At 42.4% G+C, this 23,594-nt stretch overlaps 1 protein-coding gene across 1 annotated transcript in view; it reads left to right on the top strand.

Annotated features, from left to right (window-relative positions):
* The window catches only part of PSME4 (proteasome activator subunit 4), a 1,396,200-nt gene that overhangs the window by 329,976 nt on the left and 1,042,630 nt on the right, over nt 1–23,594 (top strand). The window contains exons 16-17 of the mRNA XM_069234194.1: nt 14,811–14,880; nt 21,992–22,059. Coding sequence (XP_069090295.1) covers nt 14,811–14,880; nt 21,992–22,059 — 138 coding nt within the window. The remainder of the gene's footprint in view (nt 1–14,810; nt 14,881–21,991; nt 22,060–23,594) is intronic.

The raw sequence follows: 23,594 nt of genomic DNA on the forward strand, positions 1-23,594 counted from the left end.
CAAATATGCTTCAAAAACAAATTGTAGGAAAGTACCCTCTTTCTTGGCAAGGTTACCCCCATTTTCTGCCTTTTGTCAGTGTGTTTGACTGTGTTCACTGGGATCCTGCTAACTAGGACCCCAGTGATTATGCTCTCTCCCTTCTAACTTGGTTGTTACACCCCACATTTGGCACACTGGTGCCCCATGTAAGTCCCTAGTATATGGTACCTAGGTACCCAGGGCATTGAGATACCTGGGGATCCCCATGGGTTGCAGCATGTGGGAGCCCATACAAACCTTTCTGCAGGCCTGCCATTGCAGCCTGCGTGAAAGGGTGCATGCACCCTTTTCACTACAGCTCTCTGCACCAGGTCACTGTAAGTCACCCCTATGGCAAGCCCCCTTGGCCCAGAGGGTGGGGGTGTAGGTACCTGTGTGTGAGGGCACCCCTGCACTAGTAGAGGTGCCCGCCACGAACTCCAGTTCCATTTTCCTGGACTTCATGTGTGCAGAGACGCCATTTAATGCATGTACTGGACATAGGTCACTACCTATGTCCAGCTACATAATGGTAACTCTGAACCTAAGCATGTTTGGTATCAAACATGTCAGAATCATACCCCAATACTGTTGCCAGTATTGGAAGTATGATTCCATGCACTCTGGGGGCTCCTTAGTAGACCCCCAGCATTGCTCCTACCAGTCTTCCAGAGTTTTCCAGTCAGCCCAAGCTGCGGCCACCCCTAGACAGCTTTCTGCCCTCCTGCTGCTTGAACAGCTCAAGCCCTGGAAAGCAGAGAAAAAGATTTCCTTTGGGAGGGGGGGGGTAACATCCTTTGGAAGTAGGTGTTACATGGCTTGGGAGGGGTAGCCTCCCCAAGCTACTGTTATACTTTGAAGGGCACACTTGGTGGCCTCAGTGCATAAGCCAGTCTACACCAGTTCAGGGACCTCTAGTCCCTGCTCTGGCGCGAAACAGGACAATGGGATGGGGAGTGGCCACCCCCGTCCATCACCACCCCCAGGGGTGGTACTCATAGCTTCTCCAGAGGGTCCCTGGGTTCTTCCATCTTGAATCCAAGGTTGGCAGGGACCTGCCAGAGCATCTGAGTGGCCAGGCCAGGCACGTGACGTCAGAGCCTCCTCCTGATAGGTGCTCACCTGACTAGGTGACCAATCACCCTTTCAGGGCTATTTAGGGTCTCTCTTTTGGTTGGGTCCTCAGATTCGGCTTGCAAGATTCCAGCAGGACTCCTCTGCAACCTTACTTCGACTTCTAGCCACTGGAACCGTGACTGGACCCTCCAGGAACCAAAAATCTGCATCTACGAAGATGACTCTTTTTGCAACATTGTTTCCAGGTCTCCCTCTAGCTTCTGCAACATTTCCCAGACTATGCATTCTCTGAGGGTGGCAAGTCTTCAGTCTGCACAAGAAGGAAGAAGGTATCTCCCTTGGAGTGAAGGAGTCACTCCCCTGCATCTGCAGGCACCTTCTGCAACGACGACCGGCTGCAAGGATCTCCTCTCATCCTAAGCTAGGTGGATCCTGCATCACAGATGGTGATCTGGAGTAGTCCTCTTGGTCCTGTCTGCCAGCTGTCCAACTTTGGTGGAGGTAAGCCCTTGCCTTCCCATGCAGGACAGTCCCCCTGTGCACTGCGCCTCTTTCAGCTGCCAAGGCTTGTTTGTATCTCCTCCAAGGGATCTTTAGGCTACATGCAGCTCCAGCCCCCAGCACTCCTTCCTGCGATGCACAGCCCTCTGTGTGGTTCTCCTGTGGTGTGGGAACCGAGGGCCCTTCTGTGACTCCTGTGTCCTCATCCTGTGGGTACTGCCTTTGTTCCTGTGGGCTCTCTGTGTTGCTGAGGGTCCCCTCTGAGTCCCCCTCCCTTTCTCCCCCCCTCCTCCTGGGTTGAGTACTCCTGGGCCTTCCTCTTCCCCGGCAGCTCCACGTTTCGCCAACCGCGACCTTTGCCAAGGCTTAATGATGGGTTTCCTGCATCAACACCAGACTGCAACTCTTCTTCCAGCGTGGGATATCATCTGCATCCCTCAGGAACTCTTCACCGACTCCAGGGCTGCGGTGATTACCTTCTTCACATCACTGTCAACCAACTCCTGCATCCACAGCTGGGTGGGTAATAGCTGTTACTCCTCCTGGACTCTTCTGTGACTTCTGGACTTGGTCACCTTCTTCCACAGGTCTCCTTCTTCAGGAATCCACCGCTGGTTTCTTGCAGTCTTGTCTGGGTGGTGCATTTTCTTATTTTCCTTCCTTTTGGGTGGTTTGGGGAAAATCCACTGATTTACTTCTTTTCTCCTGGTCACTAGAGGGCACTGTGTTACTTACCTTTGAGATTTCCTAGTACCACCAGCTTCCCGCTATACATTCCACTTACCTAGGTGGAGGTCCTGTGTTCGCATTCCATGTTTTTTAGTATATGGTTTGGGCTCCCCCTAGGGTCACTATTGTCTAACTGCATTTGAAGTGTTTTATTTTGCTTTCAATGCCTATTTCTAGTACTAGTGTATATTTAGTGGATTAATTACCTCCTATTGGGGAGTTGCCTCTCGAGTACTTTTTGGTATTGTCACTAAAATAAAATACCAGTTTTTTGGTAACAATGGGTGTTGTCTTTCATGTGTGTGAGTGCTGTGTGACTACAGTGGTATAGCATGAGCTTTGCATGTCTCCTAGATAAGCCTTGGCTGCTCATCACCAGGTACCTGTAGAGAGCCTGACTTCTAGACTCTGCCTACACTACACTAATAGGGGATACTTGGACCTGGTATAAGTTGTAAGTACTAGAGGCACCCACCTCCACACCAAATGCTGGAGAAAAATTAGTCTGGTGAAACCCAAAGTGCTGATATAAATGTTAGTCAAAAAGTTGGATTCCTGTCAGGCAAAATAAATGAAAGACTAGAAGGATGACACTACCCCCAGGTGATGAACCCACACAGTAATGTCACATATGTAGGGAATAGCTAAAAATAAATATAAGTCATCGAAAGAGTGCCAGTTACAAAAGTCTTGTAGGAACAAAGATTTCGAAAAGAAATTGAATTACTGCTTAGCATATTAACTCCCAGGCAAATCTTCAAGATTGAATCAGCGAAGCAGTATGTAGTCAATGTCTGTGGTTGGCCATGTAAAACATACAGTGCCCAATGATCCAGAAGATAGAACAGCGTTCTCTTCAAATATGGCATCTTCAGCACTCAAGACTGACCGCAACTGTATCACTTCCCCATCTTGGCAGGATACAGCAGCCTTAGGAAAAAAATGATTAAACACCACATGAGGGCATGAAGACAAATGTCTATCCGCCATCTTAGAGGGTCCCAGCACTCTAACTTGGAATAAAATGAAACCAAAGGTAACTCACGAGTATCTTACAATCATGAAACAACCAAGTACAGTGTTATGTAAAATCGCCAAAAAAGCTAACTGTTTCCTACATCATTAGAATTTACCCTAAATGATCCTACTTCCTAGAGTTACTGTGTGAAATAGGTAGTAGATAATGTACATCTCAAGTGGTGGTCATTCATCAAATGTAGGATGCCAGCTTTGTAAAACAGTTACATGTATTTAGCATACTTGAGTTGCCTTGCATACTAAGCAAAGCCTTGGAATTGGTGAAAATATCACAACATGTACCTCATGCTAAAGCATCTGCAGGCCTTGAATATCTATAAAGAAGTTATTACTACAAATGCTTGCTCTCTGCACCATAGCAAGCATATTGACTTGTCAAGTAATAGAAGTTCTAAAGTGTTTAAAATCATACAAAATGTGGAACATCAAAGCACACTGGGCAAAGGCATCACAGCCTAATTAGAACTGTGTGAACACATCTCTTCTTTCTTTGCTAAGAAAATAGAGAGCATATATGCCTCATTTGATTCCCTGACAGCTCAATTGCTTCCTTATGTCTAGTATGTAGAGGCTCATACCAGTTGTGCCATACGGTCTCACTTTGTGTCTCTCAGTATTGATGAGTCCAAATCCCTTATCCTATCCACCAAATCTGACTCCCTTGCAGCACCATTGTTTTTAATACTGCTGTAGATGTTATAGCACCTGCCATTATTCATTTTAATAACATATCTTTCGATTAAGCTATTATGCCTGTTAATGGAAAACTAGCTACTACTTTTCCAGAATAGACAGCCCTGGTTTGTTTCCTACCTTTCTAGCTAAGTCAGATACCACACCCACAAATTCATTGAAACAGAGACACCAGTGCGAAATACAAGATCACCAAGAGCTCTGTATGTCAAAAGACACCCCCAGATAGGAAAAATAATTCAGTCTTGTAATAAATTTTCCCTTGATAGAGATTTTCATGACCCTATGATGTTGTTTACTACAGATCATGCAATGTGTTTTAGAAATGTTTGTTTTGAGGTCTAGGTTATCCATGAACTTAACAAAACTATCATTGAGGCATCTCAAACGATTGTGAGTGGCACAATTAAAACTGTGTCATCTCTATATCGTGGTGTTGAAAAAATGTGGGATACTACCTTTGGCAGGTCCTTTCCATTGGCGATCATAAAATCTTTCAGCCCATTGCATAAATAATATGAGGGAAAGGACAGCTAGCCACAAGGTGCAGTACACTCCTCCTCCGGACCATACTTTACAGAAGTAGTCACCTCACTATTGAGTACCCATAAAAAAAAACTTAAAAAATGACTAGATACGGGAGTAGGCCTATGAGTAGCAAGCTGTTCCTTAACTTTGAGTGAATAATCCAGTCAAAAGCACTGCTGAGGTTCATGAAGGAAAGGTCTATAGTTCTTTCTTTGGCTGTGGTATATATTTCAATAATCAGGTGCAGATTGAAGCATTGCTCTTGGGCGCCCAATCCTGCTCTAAATTTGAACTGCACCATATTGATCACCTTATTCTTGTTTGCTCCGTCCTTAGTTATAGAAAGGGTGATAAACCCTACTATTTTGGCTTCTGAGTCTATTAAAGAAATTGGACTATAGCACTTGGAGACCTGTTTGTTACCTTCGTGTAAATGGGAACGAAAGTAGCTGTCTGCCATGAGGTTAGAATACTAGTTTTCACATCAGCGTTCAAAATGTTGGTTATGGTGGGTCAATGTTTAATTATACAGGTTCATTGGGACCCCATCAGATCCCAGAGCCTTGTGGGAGGGGTTCACATTAATGGCGCTCACAACTTCTTCAAGTGAGAAATGGATGGTCAACAGGAAGCTTGTAAGGGCCTTACACTGTGTCATTATCGTGATCTATGTCAAAAGAATAAATACAACGGGAGTGCTCCACTCAACTTTTGGCACTGATATTTGGTGTTTGCCCATTCAGATTATCAAGACCACTTTTATTAGCATTTACAGTTTTCCAGTAGCCGCCACAATGTCTTTATCTTTACAGGCGTTAGACAGGTTTTGCCAGGTTTCTTCCACTAATTCAGCTTTCTGTTTCTTAAGGGCTAACTTATAGGCAGCTCTGGCACTACTAATATTGGCTTGGTTTCTAGGGACACTTTTCCCTTTCAGGGAACAACGTAGCATATTGCTAGATATTCTACATTCTTTATTAAACCAGCTTAGAGATGGCTTTTTTTTTTGGTTGCAACAGTGCCTAAAAGATCTCTCAATGGAGTAATTGAGCTTAAATGGAGCTCCATAATAATTTGAGGAAAGCAGGTGTTCGTCAACAAATGATCATTAATTAACTCAGAATTGGCCCTAATGATGGATTCTAGCAGGGTCAGACAATGAGCACCTCTCAATTTCAGGTTTAACTCTTTATCGATGGTCTCCAGGTTCTTGATCACCTCTCTCTACTGGCAGTTCTATACCTTTTGGTATAATATATGAAAACTTGTTTGAGTTATGGTCACTCTATTTTCGAGGTTCCCCCTTGACTGGGCTATTTTATTCATACGCTCAGAGATAAAAAAAAAAATGTAATCAATAATTTACTCATCCTACAAAAGTGGCCCTTTCTTTATTTCCATCCCTCAATGTTTCTGTCCGATTTAAAAGGCCTCATTGTAACAGATATCTATAAAACTTAGTCCCTCTGCAGACTGCCCTTATGGTGTTACCTTGCCTTTCCCAGATTGAAAAAGGATTGTGTGAGTAACATTAGTTCCAATTTTTACATTGAAATCCGCTCCTAAAATAACATTGAAATCATTGTAAACAGCAAGGGATAGAGTTGCTGTTTCCAGTGTATCAATGTCGTCCTCCTTATGGTGCATGTTGACTGAGTTGTAAAAATGAATGAGGTAGTAATTAAATGTAATTGATTTGAGTTTGAGAACTTGAATTGAGATAAGAACTAAATATACATGAAACATACTTGAAAAGGACTTGAATTTCTGTATGGTTAAAAACAATTGTTCAACCTTAATAACAGCCAAACTTTGAACCAAAGTAAGCAACCCTCCCTGAGCACTACAACTATGAGAAGGGATGGCAGGGATGCTAAAGCTTTGATATCCATCCCAAAATTTAATTTTCAGGGCACCAGGTTTACTGGATCATCACTTCATCATATGACACAACAAATGCTGACTAATCAATTCCAACAGGTTGGATTTAAGACCAGAGATATTCTAGCAAAACATTTTGTACAACAGATTTCTGGTATATGGGTTATGCTGGATGTCCCTGACAACCCCTTTATGTCTTTTAAGATTATATATACAGAGTAATGACTCAATCAAGCAAGCTTTGTCAATTTTTTGAGTAGGGAAAAACGGTATCAGGCTCTGACCTGGTAGATTCTCTTTGTTTGGACCTTTGAGCCAAGGAAATTGGTTGGTGGATTAACAAACAGGAATAAGCTGCCTATAAAAGAAACCAAGTGGGAGCAAGTTGATATTATTGTGAAGGTTCGGGTGGGCTGGATTATTCAAAAGTATTTGGTGTTCCATTTGTGGATACTTAGTAGTGATGGCCACTTAATGAGACCTAAATTGTTTGACGCTGGGACCAATCAAATTAGCTCTTTGAACTAATAATATGTTTCTATACTTGCTGAGAGTAGTTTGAGTTCTTAAATAGCCAATGGCTCACTTTGTCCTTCAGCTGTGTGGTAGATTCTTCTGTGGCTCCCAATTGAAGGGGGACAATTGGCAGTACAGCCACATCTGGCCATCATTCCTCAGGGAGTTTAAATTGGTGACTAAATCTCACATTCCCCTAATTCAGATTGATTTACTTAAGTATCAGTAGAGCACTATGGAGGTTCCGGTTGACCTTTTATTGTCCCTTTCTGGCACATCGTAACTAAAGTATGGTCAGCCTTCAGTTTTATTCAGTCTGGCGAGGGTGTAGGACCAACTAGATTATCAGGGTTACCACAGGGCGAAGATGCTTTCCCTACACAATCAGGTTGGACATGGGGCAGACCCAGCTGGACCTTTCTAGGATTCAGATCGGAAAGATAATGTTTATTAGGAAGTTTTCCAGTTGCTTTCTTCAGCCCATTCAGTCTTTCCACCAAGGGGGTATGCAGGATTATACTATTACCTTAATTTCCCTGCAATCACCTCACACAGGATGAATCTAATCACCCACCTAGCACTGGATCGAATTGTCTTGTTTTTCATAGATGCCTCACTAGAAGTCCCTTTGAGACCACTTTTTTGACCTTCCTATTTCATTCTTTTTTTCCTTTTAACTAGGGCCACAATCACTGAACCTCAAATTGTTCACCTCACCAGATTCTTCCTCCCAGGGTTCTCTTGAATTGTCACAATTTGCCTGTCATTATGGGTACCTAGTCTTAGCCTCACACTGGACTCAAAGGACAGGTGTCTCTCAGCATAATGGATTTTCTTTGTTATGACCCCATTAGCCCTTACTAAAAGAGTCCAGGGTAGAATTGCTGGGTTCGTTGGAGTTTAAGATACTTGGCAGTTTTCTCTTCCTCATATTGTCTAATGGAAAAGAAAAAAAGTGATCATAGAAATGTCAAGACAAACACTACTCTAAATACCTTTCAGACACTGGTATTTGAAGGTGTGCATAAAGACTTGGAATCCTAGTCCAGCCTCGCCCAGGTGCAGTTTGGTGCAGACCAGCCAACTCTTGGTCTAGTCTTCACCCAGGCCAGCGCTGAAGGAAACAGGTGCGCTTTAATACTGCAACATGGTAAGATATGGTTCCCTTCCTAGTCCTGGGCCTTCTGGACAGTTTGGTCCCAACTGCTGCTGGTGGCAACTCGTGTAAGGGATGGGGGAGGCGGGGGCAGCAGCAAGCGCTTTAGGAGTGCGATGCCTGGTGCGGTGAGTTATAGCTGCCTCTCCTAGGCCTGGATTTTCTGAGCAGTGTTGTCACAAACTGCTGCTTGAAGCACTAGTCAGTATAGAGGACTGGTCAGATGGCCATCTCTGCAGGGACCAATTTAAGAGGGAGTAAAGATGTTGTTCTCAAGAGATCCTCCATTTGCAAACATCAGGGGACTATGACTCTTGGGTCAGGGCTATACGATTACACTTGTTTCGGGCTCCTAGCTCGTCTGTTCTCTCACCCCCTTCCCATGCTGCCCTCCTCAAGCACACCCACTGCCCACAGACCTCAATTCCTTTAAGCTCCCTCCTAAGCTTTTCCTACTTATTCTGTAGCCACCACAGGGGAGAATAGACACATTCTACTTCCTTTTCGGCACAGACTCTGACAATGACTCGGATGCTGAGTTCGCTCAGCCCTGTTGAATAGACAGTTGGTGTGATGACTTGCAGCAGGCTAGTGGTCTCAAAACTTCCCTTTCCCAGCCACCCAGGACTCAACTTCCTACGCCATGGTCAAGCATAGGGCAGCTTGAGTCCTTGACCTCCAGCTCCCCACCTTGGAGGTCAAGGCTAATAAGTTGACTGAAGTCCTGTAGCTGAGACAGACGTCTTTTGAGCCCCCGTCAATATATAGTGAGACAGCATCACCCTACTCCTCGTAACTCTGCATTCCTGTCTCAGCACCTTTCACCTCAAAGTTTACTGATGCAGGCGTCCATGAGCAGATCTAACGCCTACACTTTTTGCCCCCCACCTCCCCCCTCACACACACACAACCTCTCCCCACCCAACAAGAAGTCCAAACAGATGGAGACATTTGGTAAGAATATTTTCTCTTCCATCGGCCTGGCCCTCCATTCAGGATGCTTTCCCCATGCCCTTTGGTTCTCAGTGGCTCCTCCCTGGGGTCCCTGACCTGTCCTTGCCCAGGCCATTCGAGATGTTCATGAAGTGGCCAAGTTAGCAATTCATTGTGGTTAGGACACCACCAGTCCCATCGGGCAAGACATTGGAACCAGTGTTGCCATTTGCTGCCATATGTGTGCGTGATCAGTTGGCTTCTCAGTCGATGTCCTGTTCTTCCTTATGGACCTGTCCTTCAATGGGACTCACCTGTTTAGAGATGAGGCTGATTCCACTTTAGAGCCATTCAAAGAGACCTAGGTTACTGCACGCTCCCTGGCCTTATGTGCCATGCTTTGCCAGCTACCCCAACCTTATCGCCCCTTTCACGACTTTGTAAGAGCTGTCCTCACCACCCCTGTGGCTAAGGCCAACAGGTTGCCCAGTTCACTACCGCCTCCCCCGACAGACCCACCTGCAATACCTCCTCAGAGTGCTGTTAGGAGAGCAGAACTACCCAGAAGGAGAATGGATCCAAAGATTCTTCCATAGTTGGCAAGCCATAACTTCAGACAGTTGGGACCTGCAGATCTTTTGCAGAGCATATGCCTTATCCTTCCTCTCTTCTCCTCTGCATATGCCACCGTCCCCCAAGCAACATTTGGACGACCATCCCTACATTTTGCTTCATGAAGTGCAAGCCCTTTTGACCAACGAGGCTGTCGAGAGGGTGCTCGAAGTAGGACATCTTACTATTCCTGCTACTTTCTGGTGCCCAGGAAGACAGGAGACATTCTTCCTATTTTACACCTGTGCTCTCTCAACACCTACCTCAGGAGGGAGAAATTTAAAATGCTAATCCTGGCCCAGGTCTTCTCTGCCTTCGACCTTGGAGACTGGATGGTGACATTGGACCTGCAGGAAGAGCTTTTTTTCATATACCTGTCCTGCCAGCCCATCAATGTTACCTGCAGTTCGTGGTGGGACAAGACCATTTTCAATTTGCTGTACTGCCCTTTGGACTAACCAGCGCCCCCTTGGGTATTCAGGAAAGTGATGGCAGTGGTGGCAGCACGCCTTTAGAGGTAAGGTGTGACAATCTTCCTCTACCTTGATGTCTGGCTATTGTATGTGGGCTTGCCCAAAACAGTTGTCAACTACCTCCAGTCTGTGGCAAACTTCCTGTCATCTTCGGGGTTCACTATCAATGTACCGAAGTCACACCTGCCTCCTTTTTCAGACACTCCCCTTCACCAGGACCTTTCTGGACACGGTTCGGTTTCATGCCTTTCCTCCGGGCAATAGTCGGGATATTCAAGCTATGATTTCAATCTTTTAGGCTCAGTCCTGAATTTCAGTGAGTTTGACTTGAGGCTGCTGGGACTTGATGGCCTTCTCCATTCTGCTAGTTGAGCATGCCAGGAGGCATATGTAGGCTCTGCAGGCGATTTAGTCTCAGTGGTCCCAACATCAAAGGGACCTCTCAGACCACATTCAGATTTTGGATTAGACTGTAAAAGATCTGCAGTGCTGGTTACTGGACCATGATTGGGTCTGCGGAACCCTTCTCTCTCTTCTCCACCCAGAGCTGACACTGATGACCGAAGCATCAATGATGGGTTGGGGTGGCCATCTGGGAGGGATGAAGATCAGAGATCTGTCTTCTTTTGGCATACCTTAGGCTTCATAGCAACATTCTGGAGCTCAGAGCCATCCGCTTGGTGTTAAAAGCTTTCCTTCCATCCATCTAGGGGAGGCTGGTTCAGGTGCTTAAGACAACACCATCGCCACATAGTACTGCAACAAACAAGGAAGGGTGGCTTCACGTACCCTCTGCCAGGAGGCCTTGCTTCTCTGGAAATGGCTCGTCCACCAAAGGATCCCCCTGGAAGGCTGTTTGAATGCGAGGGCAGACAAACCATTGGTGCCTGGCAGATCATGAGTGCCAGTTGTACCTAGTTTGGTGCAGGGTTTCTTGCGCAAATGGGGAGAACCTTGGCTCGATCTGTACACCTTGTCCAAGAATGTGCGATGTCAGCACTTCTGCACCTAGAGGTTTCCAAGGTGTTGGCCACCTCTGGTGGAACTTGGGACTTCTGTATGCCTTTCCACCAATGCAACTCTTTCCCCAAATTCTCAAGAAGATCAGGATCGATCCGGCCCACATCATCCTAGTGGCTTCGAATTGGGCAATGTGAGTATGGTATCCAAAACTCCTGGTCCTGAGCATCTGTCCTGGATTTGAGTGTCTTGAGATCAGGCTGTCCCTCCAGGACAATTGGCAGTTGCAGCAACTAGATTAGGATCTGCGCCCAGGCTTTAGCAATTTCCGCCTTATTGTTTGGAGATTAAGCTGACACAGCTGAACATCTTTGAACTTCCTCCAGAGATGGTTGATATCATCTTGACAGACGGGCATTGCTCGCCTGGCTGTCAAGATGACAAAGTCTTTACGGGCTTTGTCATCTTGACAAACAAAAAAATGTCAGATAACTTTGCCTGGAAGGCGTTTATCTGCACCAAGCCACAAATTTGTCTCAACAGGCATATACAATTTTTGTCAAGAGATGCCTCACCCCTATAAGGAGGAGTCACTTCATCGCTTGGACCCCGAGAGAGCGTTGAGCTTTTTTATAGATAATACGAAAGAACACTATGTGAATGATCAGCTCGTTATGGGGTTCCCTGGAGCAAAACAAGGAAAGTGAGTAAGGAAGGGATCCATCTCTCACTGGATCATGCTCTGCATTAAAATCTACTATACTTTGCTAAAAAAGCAGCCTCCAGAAGGACTGCCTGCTCATTCTACCAAGGGAATAGCTACTTCCACTGCGTTGGCATGTGGAGTCCCTGTCCTAGACATTTGCCAACCCGCGACGTGAGCATCCCTCAATATGTTCACAAAGCTCTGTTGCATACAGGGGTGCTATCAGTCTAGAAAGCAGCTGACATCAGCACGCACGAGTGGCACCTATGTAGACTCCATGAGTCATTTCTGGAGAGGAACAGCTTCAGTGTGGAGCAGCACTGCACCACCTATCATCGCGCAAGGGTATTGCTGAAAAGTTTTTAATGCAGTCTGATACCTTCAAAAGAGGAGGAATCTACAGCTACATAGAGTATTTACCAGAAAGCACATTACCAAATTTCTTCGGATATACACTCTCTAGAAAGTGTTACCAACAGATCTCTTAACACCAAAGTACATATCTTCTATACCATTGATGAAGTCCATACAGTTGCTGACAAATGAAGGCATCATTGGTACCAAAAAATACAATCTGTGTATTAATAGAGAGGCTCCAGTGCTCCTCCGCAACCAGCTACAATAGGTTGTCCAGGAGGGTATGTAGTATCCTTTTGGATCTTGGGAAGGGTGTAAACGTATATTGTGCTACTAATTTTAGAATAATAACACTAATCAACTTGGAGGGTAAGGTGTTCTCCAAACTCCATTTTGCTCGTTCACTGAAGTCTTAACAGGGAAAATGAATATTGCATTGGTCTCAGGTAGGATTTAGAAGAGAAATGGCTATGAATGATAATTTATCAGCACTTAAATTTGAGGTATGAATGCCCTTCATTTGAAGGACCCTAGTTTAAATCAACTTTTGACCAAGTCAGGCTAAATAAACTTTGGTCTAAATTTAACCTAGGTGTAGCACCGAACCTGAATGATGAAGAGTGTTTATATGAAGATTTGAATAAAAACCCAGTTAAGCTGGGAAGGAAATGTTATGAACAAATATCACAACATATAACGGTTCATGTCAAGGGACCATTTTGACTGATTTATGTAATTTATTCCTATTTGTTTTACCTAATGGCCTGGAAATTGTGCTTACCTCCAAAATTGGGCTGTTGACACTTTAATATGTTGGAGTATGCTGATCTTGTGTCATTGGATTGTGCTCCAAACAGCTTAAAATTACTTTTATATAAGTTTCACAGTATTATTGAGGAGAATTTTATGAACAAAGATAATTGTTTTTCGCAAGCTTGTAAGACCTTTAAGTGGTATATAGCTGGTGACAAAATAGACCTAGTTGGACATTTTGATAACCAGAGATTGTTGATAATAAATTGGATGGGTCTTATGGATAAAATAAAACATAAATGGCTAAGAGTTGACTGTGGCATTAAGAAATGTTATTGTACTTATGACGCTCATTCCCAAGTATTTGTCCTAGACGTTTTGCAGTTCAGTTACCTTTCTCGGGGTTGGAGGTTTGCAATGGACCTTTGAATAAAATGGAAAATGATTATATAATGAGATCAGTTTTCAACCTGAAAAACTGCACCCCTCACTTGATCGTAAGATTACAACTTGGTCATGTTGGTGCCACAGTATACACCAGTGGAATTTCCCTCAGCTATTAATTTAATCTGGTGAAGGCACCAAAAGATAGTCTGCTAAAAATATGGGAGCTGTGATGTGAGCAATGGATAAGAATACCTACAACCACTTTAGGAATGCTGTTAGATGTAAACATGAAGCATACAAAGCTTTGGTTGACCTTAAATCTTCTAATAATGTTTTTAAAATTAAGTTCTGAAACAGCTGTGGAGGCAGAATTATTCAACTGACATGACAAAATTGATGGACAGTAAAATGATTGAAATCCTACAGTCTAGTTAGTTCTTCTCTATCTGTCATCTTCATTCTGAATCTTATGAAGGCTTTGTGTTTGCCCCACATAAGTGGCCAATCATAAGGCCCTATTAGGGGATAATTTAATATGCACGAGCAAAGAAGTTAAAGTATGCCTTGGATTTAGTTGTGTTGGGAGACATTAATGAAATATGTATAAAATATTTTTTTTTTGGCTACTGTGTATAGAATGTTACTGAAGAAGACAACACATTGTTACTAATGTTATTTTAGCTTCAACATCATTGGGCCAGTCCTGGTAATGCTCGTTTAATATGATTTTATGTCATGATCGTGTATGTACAAATGCTAATAAACATTTACTTATACAGTCAGTCAGTTTGTTATCCTGGGGATTGACCCGTTTCAGAAGTTATATAGTTCCTGTGGTCATCTTTAAGACCATTAATGTGTCATTCAGGCATTATGCTATTTATTTTTCACAATGGTCTCTATAGCTAGATGCATGTCTAAAAATAGAATAATACATTTCTTGTGTAATGTAATGTCTTACATTCCAATTCCTATATTAAGTTGTTTTCCATTATTTGAATTAGTGAATCATAACATGATTGACAAATACATTTGAGCTATGTATTTGTGACATGGAGAATGAATTTATCAGCTTTCTACCATTTGGTAAAACGTCACATCACAGGTGCTGCCTGGAAGTACTTTGTGTTCCTTGTAATTAATTTAAACTACCACACATCTAAAGGGGGAACTCTTTGAGAACAATATTTAGAGCTCTGTAGTACACTTACTTTGAAGGTTTAGTTCCGCATTTCCAACCATTATAATTGTATTTCTCATACACAAAATGCAGGTGTTTAACCAGATTTGAGAGAGCTGTAAGCCTATCTCTCCTAAGTGTTCCAAACTTATCATACTATGACAGATGGACCTTTAGAAAACAACTGTGTGCTTGAATAAATACTGGCAGATATTCTGAAGCTTTCATGTCCAGGGTTTAAGAGAATTTTATGGAATCTGTTTCAAAAAAATAAGATTTGTTTTAATGTTTACTAAAACAATTTTTCAGTGTCGCCCTGCAGAGTCTTTGAAACTCTTTCTACCTCATTGCTGTGCTGTTATAATGAATTTAACGACCAGTAAGTACAGATTTTTTTTAAATCTCATTGAATTTTAAGTTTTGATGTTTACTTGTTTCTTATCCAAACATCTTCAGTGCATGAGGACACTATGTGGAGATTTATGAACATTGAAAGAATACAGTTTTTGTATTTTTTTTTTATTATCTAATACCCGTCTTCATGCAAAAGAGGAAAATCATTCCAAGATGATCGTGCTACACACATTTTGTCAGGTCTTAGTGGTCCATTATCAATTCACGCTAGTCTTGGTCAACCTGATCTTTTTTACCAGCACCTTAACCAAAGTGATTATAACAGATTGCAATTTTTTTATCATGGTATACATATCTTTCTGCAGCAAACTCTGTCAATGCAATCATTTTGCCTTATTGAATGGAAAGCCCTTAATGACAAGTTATGCAATCTCTCCTGATGTTACTAGAGTTCCTATCTTCTAAATGGTCTTTTCTTTAGACCACTTTGGCTTTGGTATGGGCCTTCCTTCCACATCTCTCTACACTTAATGTGGTCTTCAAAGAATGGTATGTTGAAGCTTACTTATAATCTTCTGTAAAGTTGTTCTTTTGATTTTGAATGGTTATTTTAAAACCTGGAGACCCATTAGAAATTGGTTTACTTTTCGTATTGTTCTTTCTAGTTTTCGTGCACTTTTTCAACGTTTCTGTAATTCTAAAATAATACCAAGAGTCGTAAAGGTAATCAAAGTGTTAGTGGAATGCAAATAATATACAGTTGCACATTTCAGCTTTTACCTGCTTCTCCTAGCGAGAAATATTTTAGCACATTAAGAAGCACCTTTACCATATCCCTTATGCAATGTCCCAAACTGCCTGGGAATAGTTGTTGAATATGCACCTAGTAATGAATGTGTGTATGTTTACCAACTTTTGTATGTGGACACCCCTGAAAACCCACACACCCTCCAGTAACCCTCAGGTTGTGAACATGGCCTATGCGTTATATTGATATATTTCCTTGTGAACAGTTCTCATTTACTAAGGTGAAAATCTGCTATTTGTAATTCTGGTATTCAGAAATCTGGCTTTACTCTTTCAAATGTTGGGTTTCTGACCTGAACTTCGTTGCTGATGTTAGATCACACTACAGTGTCCTAGTACTTTGAGTTATCATTTGACTTATTCCTCCCATTACATGTTTAGTATGCTGTACAATTTTGAATGCATATTGTGTATTATTTTGTGTTTTAAATTACAATATATTTTGTTAGTTATTGCATGTGTTTTAAAAAAACATAGAATCTGTAAAAATGTAATAACAATATTACAATTAATTTAAATAAAGCTTTTTCTAAAATGTCATTTAATTGAATTTATTTTATATGTTTCCTTGTATATTAGTGTTATTTCCCCCCTACAGTGATTTTTCTATGAGCATGTTGCAGTTCCAGTAATTGACAAAGTGTGGTGCTTGGCTTACTGCAGGGCTGGGCTTGAGCATATCCAAGTCTGTTTTGTCAGTATTACTACTGGAATACATATAGGTGCTTGTTTTGTGGATGGTAATGGTCTTACTTGTTTGTGGGTGTGTGTTTGTTTTGGCCTGTCCCTCTTTGAACCACTCCTATACTTTCCCTAAGCCCCAGCTAGATTGTAGTAATTTTTCCCAATTTTCCCACCACACCCACTTGTGCTGCCCACATGTTCTAATAAATCCTATACCTTCTTGCACAACTATCACTGCCACTCAGGTGGAGACCTCTGTACAGTAAAGATGGGAGAGACAGATCTCTGAACAAGATTTATGAATTGCATTTTGTAGTACTACTTTATGTACTCCAAAATAGCTGTTGAGAGTAGGGCTTAGAGATTCTAGTTGATGCATATTTGTATCTTCCTACATTTTCATCGGAAGTGAATGTAGCTTATTCATTTGCACAGCTATGTGCGCAGTAAGATCAGTGCCAAGTGTCAAGATATGATGTACACTTGGAACTGCCTGGTTGACATTTTGCTATTTTTAATTTTGCAGAAATAATTATTGAAGTGGATTTTTTGTTTTGAATTGACTTGTAAATAGAAATTCATCCATCACTGGCTTCAGTTTCATATAGCTCCTTTCAGCTTTTGACTTTTTTTTTAGGTTATAAAGGTTTGCAAGTTCTTAAATGACAACTTAACCTCTTTGAATGCCTTGGCTATTCGAAAATGCCCTACCTTAGTCATCTTTTTCAGCAAATCTTTTTGCCTTCAATCCTTACCTGAGGCTTTTTATTAAATTGGTGAAAAATAGTAACCTGTTCAAATTATTAACACTTTCTTAATTCAAGTCATTCAGGCTTCTCTAACTTCGTCTTTCAGTTAATTTATTAATGACTTTCTTGCACATCATCAATTTCCTCTTTCATGTGCTATTTTGCCTCCTAAATTATGTTATTCTTAACACCACAGACTATCACAATTGTGCAATAAATGGTAACTTTCTGATTAATACTTCTAACTTCATATTCCTCACCTCGTGAACATTTCCCCAAGTGTCAGACTGGATTTGGAAACTCAAAAGAAGTACTCCTGCACACTGGTTGGTAGCATGGGGTTCTGCACGGACATCATTCCACTTGAGAAGTGACAGTGGGACACTTATATTGCCACCAAGGCGTGCTGACATCAGTACCTTTCTTTCCACGCTTGCAGACACGGATCCGGAACTCTAATCTTTAAAATGATGCAGTGTGCAAGGGAGCTATGTCTCCTCTCAGAATGACAGGGTTTAAACCTTTTAGGGGCTGTTGGAAATAAATGTCCCTGAGAGACCCCTGCGAGGCATATTTGTGTTGCCTTGTGTCAGCACATGACTCCCTGACTTCTGACAGCTGTGCCCAGAAAAACACAAAGGTCATATGGGACTGCAAAGTGAAACTCTACATCACAGAACATTCAAAGTCTGCACACTGTGACTGGTTCAAGTTGAAAGAAAGATCCTGAAGTCACTCCCACAGCAGATCCTCATTTTGGGTAAAGTCTTCAGGTAAGTCAAAGAAGAAGCACAAAAAGTTCAGGTTCTCGAACTCCAGAAAGGTTACAAGGGTGTAAACATGCCATCTGGTGTCAGTCTTGAACGCCTTCAGTGGAGGTTGAGTTTTGTCCTGAGGCATCCCATAGTTCCTGGTCCTTTTGTGATGTCGCAGGCGTGCCTTCAGGCCCCAAAGATCTAAAGAGGCTTCCAGTTAGAGAAAGGTCTACGGATTCCTCCGGGGATGTCCTGGCATCATTAATTTAGGTGCTATTTGACTGCTGTTTGCCTCTTTGGTGAGAAATTGGACTTGTCCCTGGAATACTTTAAGGAAAGTGATGCCATAGTTGTATGCCCCTAGCAGGCAGTTTCCTCTGTAATTACGCCATTTTTATGGTAATGCCAGGGATTTTCACAATTGCCAGCACCAGACCTCCTTGCTTGCACATCAACGTTTTCAGCTATTTCGTGGCTGAGGCCTTGGTTCCCACAAACAGCACTTAGAGCATCTGGGACAATTTGCAGCTCAGACCCACCCACACACTCCCACCTACCCTTTAGACAACTTCAACAACTCAAATCTACTTTAGTGTGTCCTTTTTCACACACACCCACCCTATAGGAGTCAGGATTGACCACTTTCTCCAAAGTTGTCAAGAGGTCACTTTGGATGCCTGGGTCCTCCAACTTGTCTAACAGGGATATGCCCTTCCATTTCTTTCTATCCCACTGCAACTTTGACCTAATCAGCGCAGCTGCAGATTGAACACATGTCTGTGAAGCAGCAGGAAGTACCAGTTATATATGACAAAGTAGCCATAGAGAGGATTTTGGCCTCGGAAGTAGAAACTGGCTATTTCTCCTGCTACTTAAAATTGAAGAGGCCCATGCTGACTCAGATTTTGATTGCCCTTAGTCCTGGAGCCTTGATGGTAACACTGGACCTGCAACACCTGTATTCCATATCCCTATCCTGCAGGCCCTCCAGTCTTGATCTGCAATTCACAGTGGGCCAGGAGCATTTCCATTTGCAGTGCTGTCTTTCGACCTTATCAGTGCCCCTCAGGAGTTCACAAAAGTGATGGCAGTGGTGTCAGCGCAACTTCAGAGGTCGAATGTGCTGATGAATGGCTGGTAACTGCGGGCTCCATGCAGTCGTAAACCACCACCAGATGATGATGAACTGCTTCACATCATTGAGATTTCTCTATCAACGTGCTGGTTACGTCAGACTCTTTTGCAAGTGCTCCTTTCCATCTGAGCCACTCTGGATACAGTGCAACTTTCTTCCTTCCCTCCAGAGGCCAGAATCCGGGACTTTCAGGCTATGATCCCGATTTTTCATAGATATCTGTCAGTATGGTGTTGAGGCTGCTGGAAGTATTGGCCTCCTCCATCCTGCTAGTCAACCACGCCAGGTGGCTTATGCAGGCTCTGGAGAGGGACCTGAAGTCCCAGTCAGTGAGCACAGCACCAGAGGAGACTTCAAATTCAAGAGGAGACTGCAAAAGATGTGCAGTGGTAGCTGCTGCATTATGGTTGGGCTAGTGGCAAACTCAGCTCCTTACCCCAGCCGATGGTGATGGATGCATCACTACTAGGCAAATGAGGCCACCTGGGATAGGTGTAGATCAGGGTACTTTGGTCTGCTGCGGAAATCTGCCTCCTCATCAGTTTGTTGGAGGTGCAGGCGATCATCTTAGGGTTGACCTTTTGACCATCCATCATGGGAAACATAGTACAGGTACTCACAGACAACACTACCACAATTTAGTACTGCAACAAGCATGGCGAGTGGGCTCTTGGATCACATGCCAAGAGGCTCTGCACCTCTGGTAATGGCTGACTTGCTATAATTTCTGTGGTCGTGAACTATCTGGAGAGATCTCTAAATCTCAAGGTGGTCAAACTCATTCACTAACTCCTAGCCAATCATAAATTGCAGTTATATCCAAAGGTGACACAGGACGTTTTCTAGCAGTGGAGAGAACTTTGGCTCTGCTGCTGAATGTGCGCAATGTCAGCACTTATGCATGCTAGAGTTCCCAAGAAACCTCTCTCCGTCTAGTGTGGAGTTTGGGACTTCTGTATGCCTTCCTGCCTCTACCCATCTTGGCTTGAGTTCTGAAGAAGATCTACGTCAACCAGGCCAATGTCATCCTAGTGGTTCTGGTTTGGATCAGCAGTGTGTGGTATTCAGAGGTTCTGAGCATGAGCATCTGTCTGATGAAGCTACCTGTTTGTGAGCATGTACTGTCAAACCAAAAGGGCAGGGGTCCTGCACCAGAACCTCCACATCTCCATGCATGGAGATTAAGCAACAGCAGCTGCTAGTCTCCTCTTATCTTCCTCCCGAGTTTGTTGATGGTATTCTGGCAGCAAGGTGCCTATCTATGGAATTGGTGTGCACCAGGTGCTGGGACCAGTTTGTGGATTGGATTAGCATCTGTCACAATGACCCGGTACAAGCTGTGATATCTTACGTGTTGTTGACTAAATAGGATCCTAAAGGCTTTTTCTCTGGTCATTCAGGATTTTTAAGGTTGCCTTACTAGCCTTTGTTTGAATTGCATATTGATATGATTTCTTAAAGGTTTATAACATATGTTTCCATCAAAGGCCTTTGTGATGCCACAGTAGGACTTTAATTTGAGTCTCACTTTTCTGATGTGCACCAAATGTTGCCAGTGCACAGTTGTCCACTATGTCTCTTGACTCTGAAAATGATCTTTCTGGTATTGATAACCTCAGCTCATCACATGAGTAAGTTGCAGGCATAGTCATCCCAGCCGCCTTGCAAGACATTTTTTCCAGACAAACTGGTGTTGAAAACTTGTGCTGCATTTCTGTGGAAAGTGTTGACACCTTTCAGTGTCAGGCAAGCTATCATCCTTCAAACTTTCTTTGCCCTACTTCACTCCTTGACATAGGAGGAGAGACTCCCATAGTTTGGATCCCAAGAGAGCCCTCAGTTTCTGCATTGATTGTACCACGGACCATCAGTTCGATAATCAACTCTGTGGGATACTCAAATGGAAAGAAAGGCAAGGCAGTGCAGAAAACAGCCATCCCCAGGTGGATAGTTCTTTGCAGTCACATAAAGGGTTAGCAGCTTATTCCACTCAAACCAAGACTGCTACTAGGACGTTAGCATTCGGAGGGCTTGTCCTGGGTATCTGTCAGGCTGGTACATGGGCATCAGTGCACATGCTCATGAAGCACAATTGCCTTGACAGTCACGTCTTTGGAGTGCTCATTTTGGCTGTTTGGTCCTGCCGGACTTTTTGAACTGAGTCGTTACATAGACATACCACTTGGGAGTTGGGGGAAGGGTGTACTGCTTTGTTATCTATTCAGAAGGTGAGAAATTTGAAGTTATACATTTTAATCAGAAGAACAAGTTACTTCCTTTGGTACAGTATTTCTGGTGGATATTCACTTAGCACAGATTCCTTGCCACCCTTCCACCTCCCCGTTCTGTGGAATGCACTCTTAAGATTGTAACTTGTATTCATGTTCTAGTAATGCTAGCATTAATTGAACAGTGTACATTTTCAATCAGGAATGGCGATGACCTATTTCCAGAAAACTTGTAGTAAATCCTTAGCCATGTACAACTGACCTGAACAGATTGTCTGGCATGTTGTGTTTAAAAGGTGGTCTTCAAAAATTGTTATTGAATTTTATAGTTTTGTGATAGTTACATTATCAGGTGCCATGTACTATTCTTCTTTATGTGATGTAGTGGCAAAGAATGTTAAGTGTATTTTTTCTAATGACTTAAAGTGACTTACACATACGTCTTACTAAATAAACCTCAAGTTATTAAATGTTAGTTAAGTACTGGTTCACTCTTATTAAGTACTTCATTTATTAGGTATGTTGTAGAAACTGATTTGGCTATTGTAATTTTTTTTTAACTTTAAGCAACAGTAAGCCGTATTTTTAAAAATGATTCTTAAATGTTTTTTAAAATTAAATGTAGGTGTTGCAGTCATTTCCGCTTTTTGTTTAGGTGTAGTCTTGTTATGGCTTATGGGGCAATGTGCTGCAGAAGCTTGAATTAAATTGTGTGCTTGTATTTAGAACCCTTTGGTAAAGTATTACTGACAAAAGTATGTTTTGTCTTCCTTGATAGATGAAGATGTGTTACATGAGGAAGAATTAGACAAGGAATTACTTTGGAATCTTCAACTTGTCTCAGAGGTAACTGATTTGTAGATTTTCAGAGTAAAAGAAGAATTTATTTTTTAATATTTTCTTATAGTCAGAGTTTTTGGGACTCTGCAGTGCACAGCCTGGAAGTATTATATCCGTAATACAAAATTAAAGGACTAGTTTAAAATGCATCATCATGATGGTAGTTTATTCTGGATAAAGGATCCATAAAAACAGTAAATTAAGAAACAGAAAAGAGAATATGCAATGTATTTTTAATAATCCAAAACCCACCTGCCCCGAGCAATGACATTCATATACAAACAACTAATTGACCTCTCTTAAAAAGTACCCATTTCTAATTAAAAAAGGAAAGAACGGATATGATATTGAAATGCAGCTAGTCCAAAATAAAACACTGTCTGGTTTCCATGCTTCTCTAAATCTCATGGACTCTGTGAAATGTCAGCCGTTGCCACAGAAATTGTAATTATTTATACCAGTGGTTCCCAACCTGTGGTTCGAGGACCCCTGGGGGTCCTCGAAGCCTTCTCAGGGGCTCCGCGACGGCTTAGAAAATAGAACAATATTAACATTTTAGGTCCCCAGCTTTCAGTAATGATTCAGTGGGGGTCCCCGAGTTCCAGTAATGATAAAGTGGGGGTCCACAGAAGTCAAAAGGTTGGGAATCACTGATTTATACTAAGAGCTCCATAATCATCAATTGACTACAAAATGTGGTAATGCTTTATCGCTTCCCATGTGAAAAAGACGATAAAGAGCAATCCTGACTACAAATGATACACCATCCTATAGGACTGCCCTCTGCATTACCAGCACATAATTGTACTGGTGAATGCGAACTTTGTAAACTATGGGGAGGTCTGAAATGCAGACCTCTTCGTTATTAGTGTACCTGATGGCTTTTATGGCACTAAGTAGTCATCTGTTTAAGGCTGGTTACTCAGGCAGAGCATGACTATTCGACTATTCCTAATATTGTGGCCTGGGTTGCCACTAATTCAGAAATTGTTTTGATCTATCACTCTTGTTCTAATTTAGCCATTAAATAGTGGCAGTAACATGGATCGTCTTCTATTACTGTATAGTGAGCAATTCAAGATGAAAGGCTCAGTTTTTTTCTTTCATTGCGTCATTCTAAGACCTGAGGCCATATCTCTGTTTTTCCAGTTCGTGGTGAATTCCTCGTGGTGTGGGACTTATCTAATTAAATGGCACATAGCAGGTTTGTATCTGAGCATGATAGTTGCTGCCTTGATAGAGTTCATAACCTTTGTATGATTGAAGTTTGCAGTAGCGGAAAAATTTGAACAGAAGGTAAAGTCTACATTTGCGGTAATGCCTGAATACCTGTTTAAAATGTAAACCATTGCATTTTAAATGTTTATGGTTCTAAGTGAGTATTGGACCAATGCAGGCTCCAGGTGGATGTGCCTCATGTGTTCAAAATCCAGGCTTGTTATATATTGGTATACCTTTTTTGACTGATGCTTCAATGAATTGTTTAATCTTTACAGTAGTGCTAAGAACATTGAGGCATTGGGCTCTAAAATAACTTTCGG

Source organism: Pleurodeles waltl, chromosome 5 (assembly GCF_031143425.1).
Source record: "Pleurodeles waltl isolate 20211129_DDA chromosome 5, aPleWal1.hap1.20221129, whole genome shotgun sequence".
Taxonomy (NCBI): domain Eukaryota; kingdom Metazoa; phylum Chordata; class Amphibia; order Caudata; family Salamandridae; genus Pleurodeles; species Pleurodeles waltl.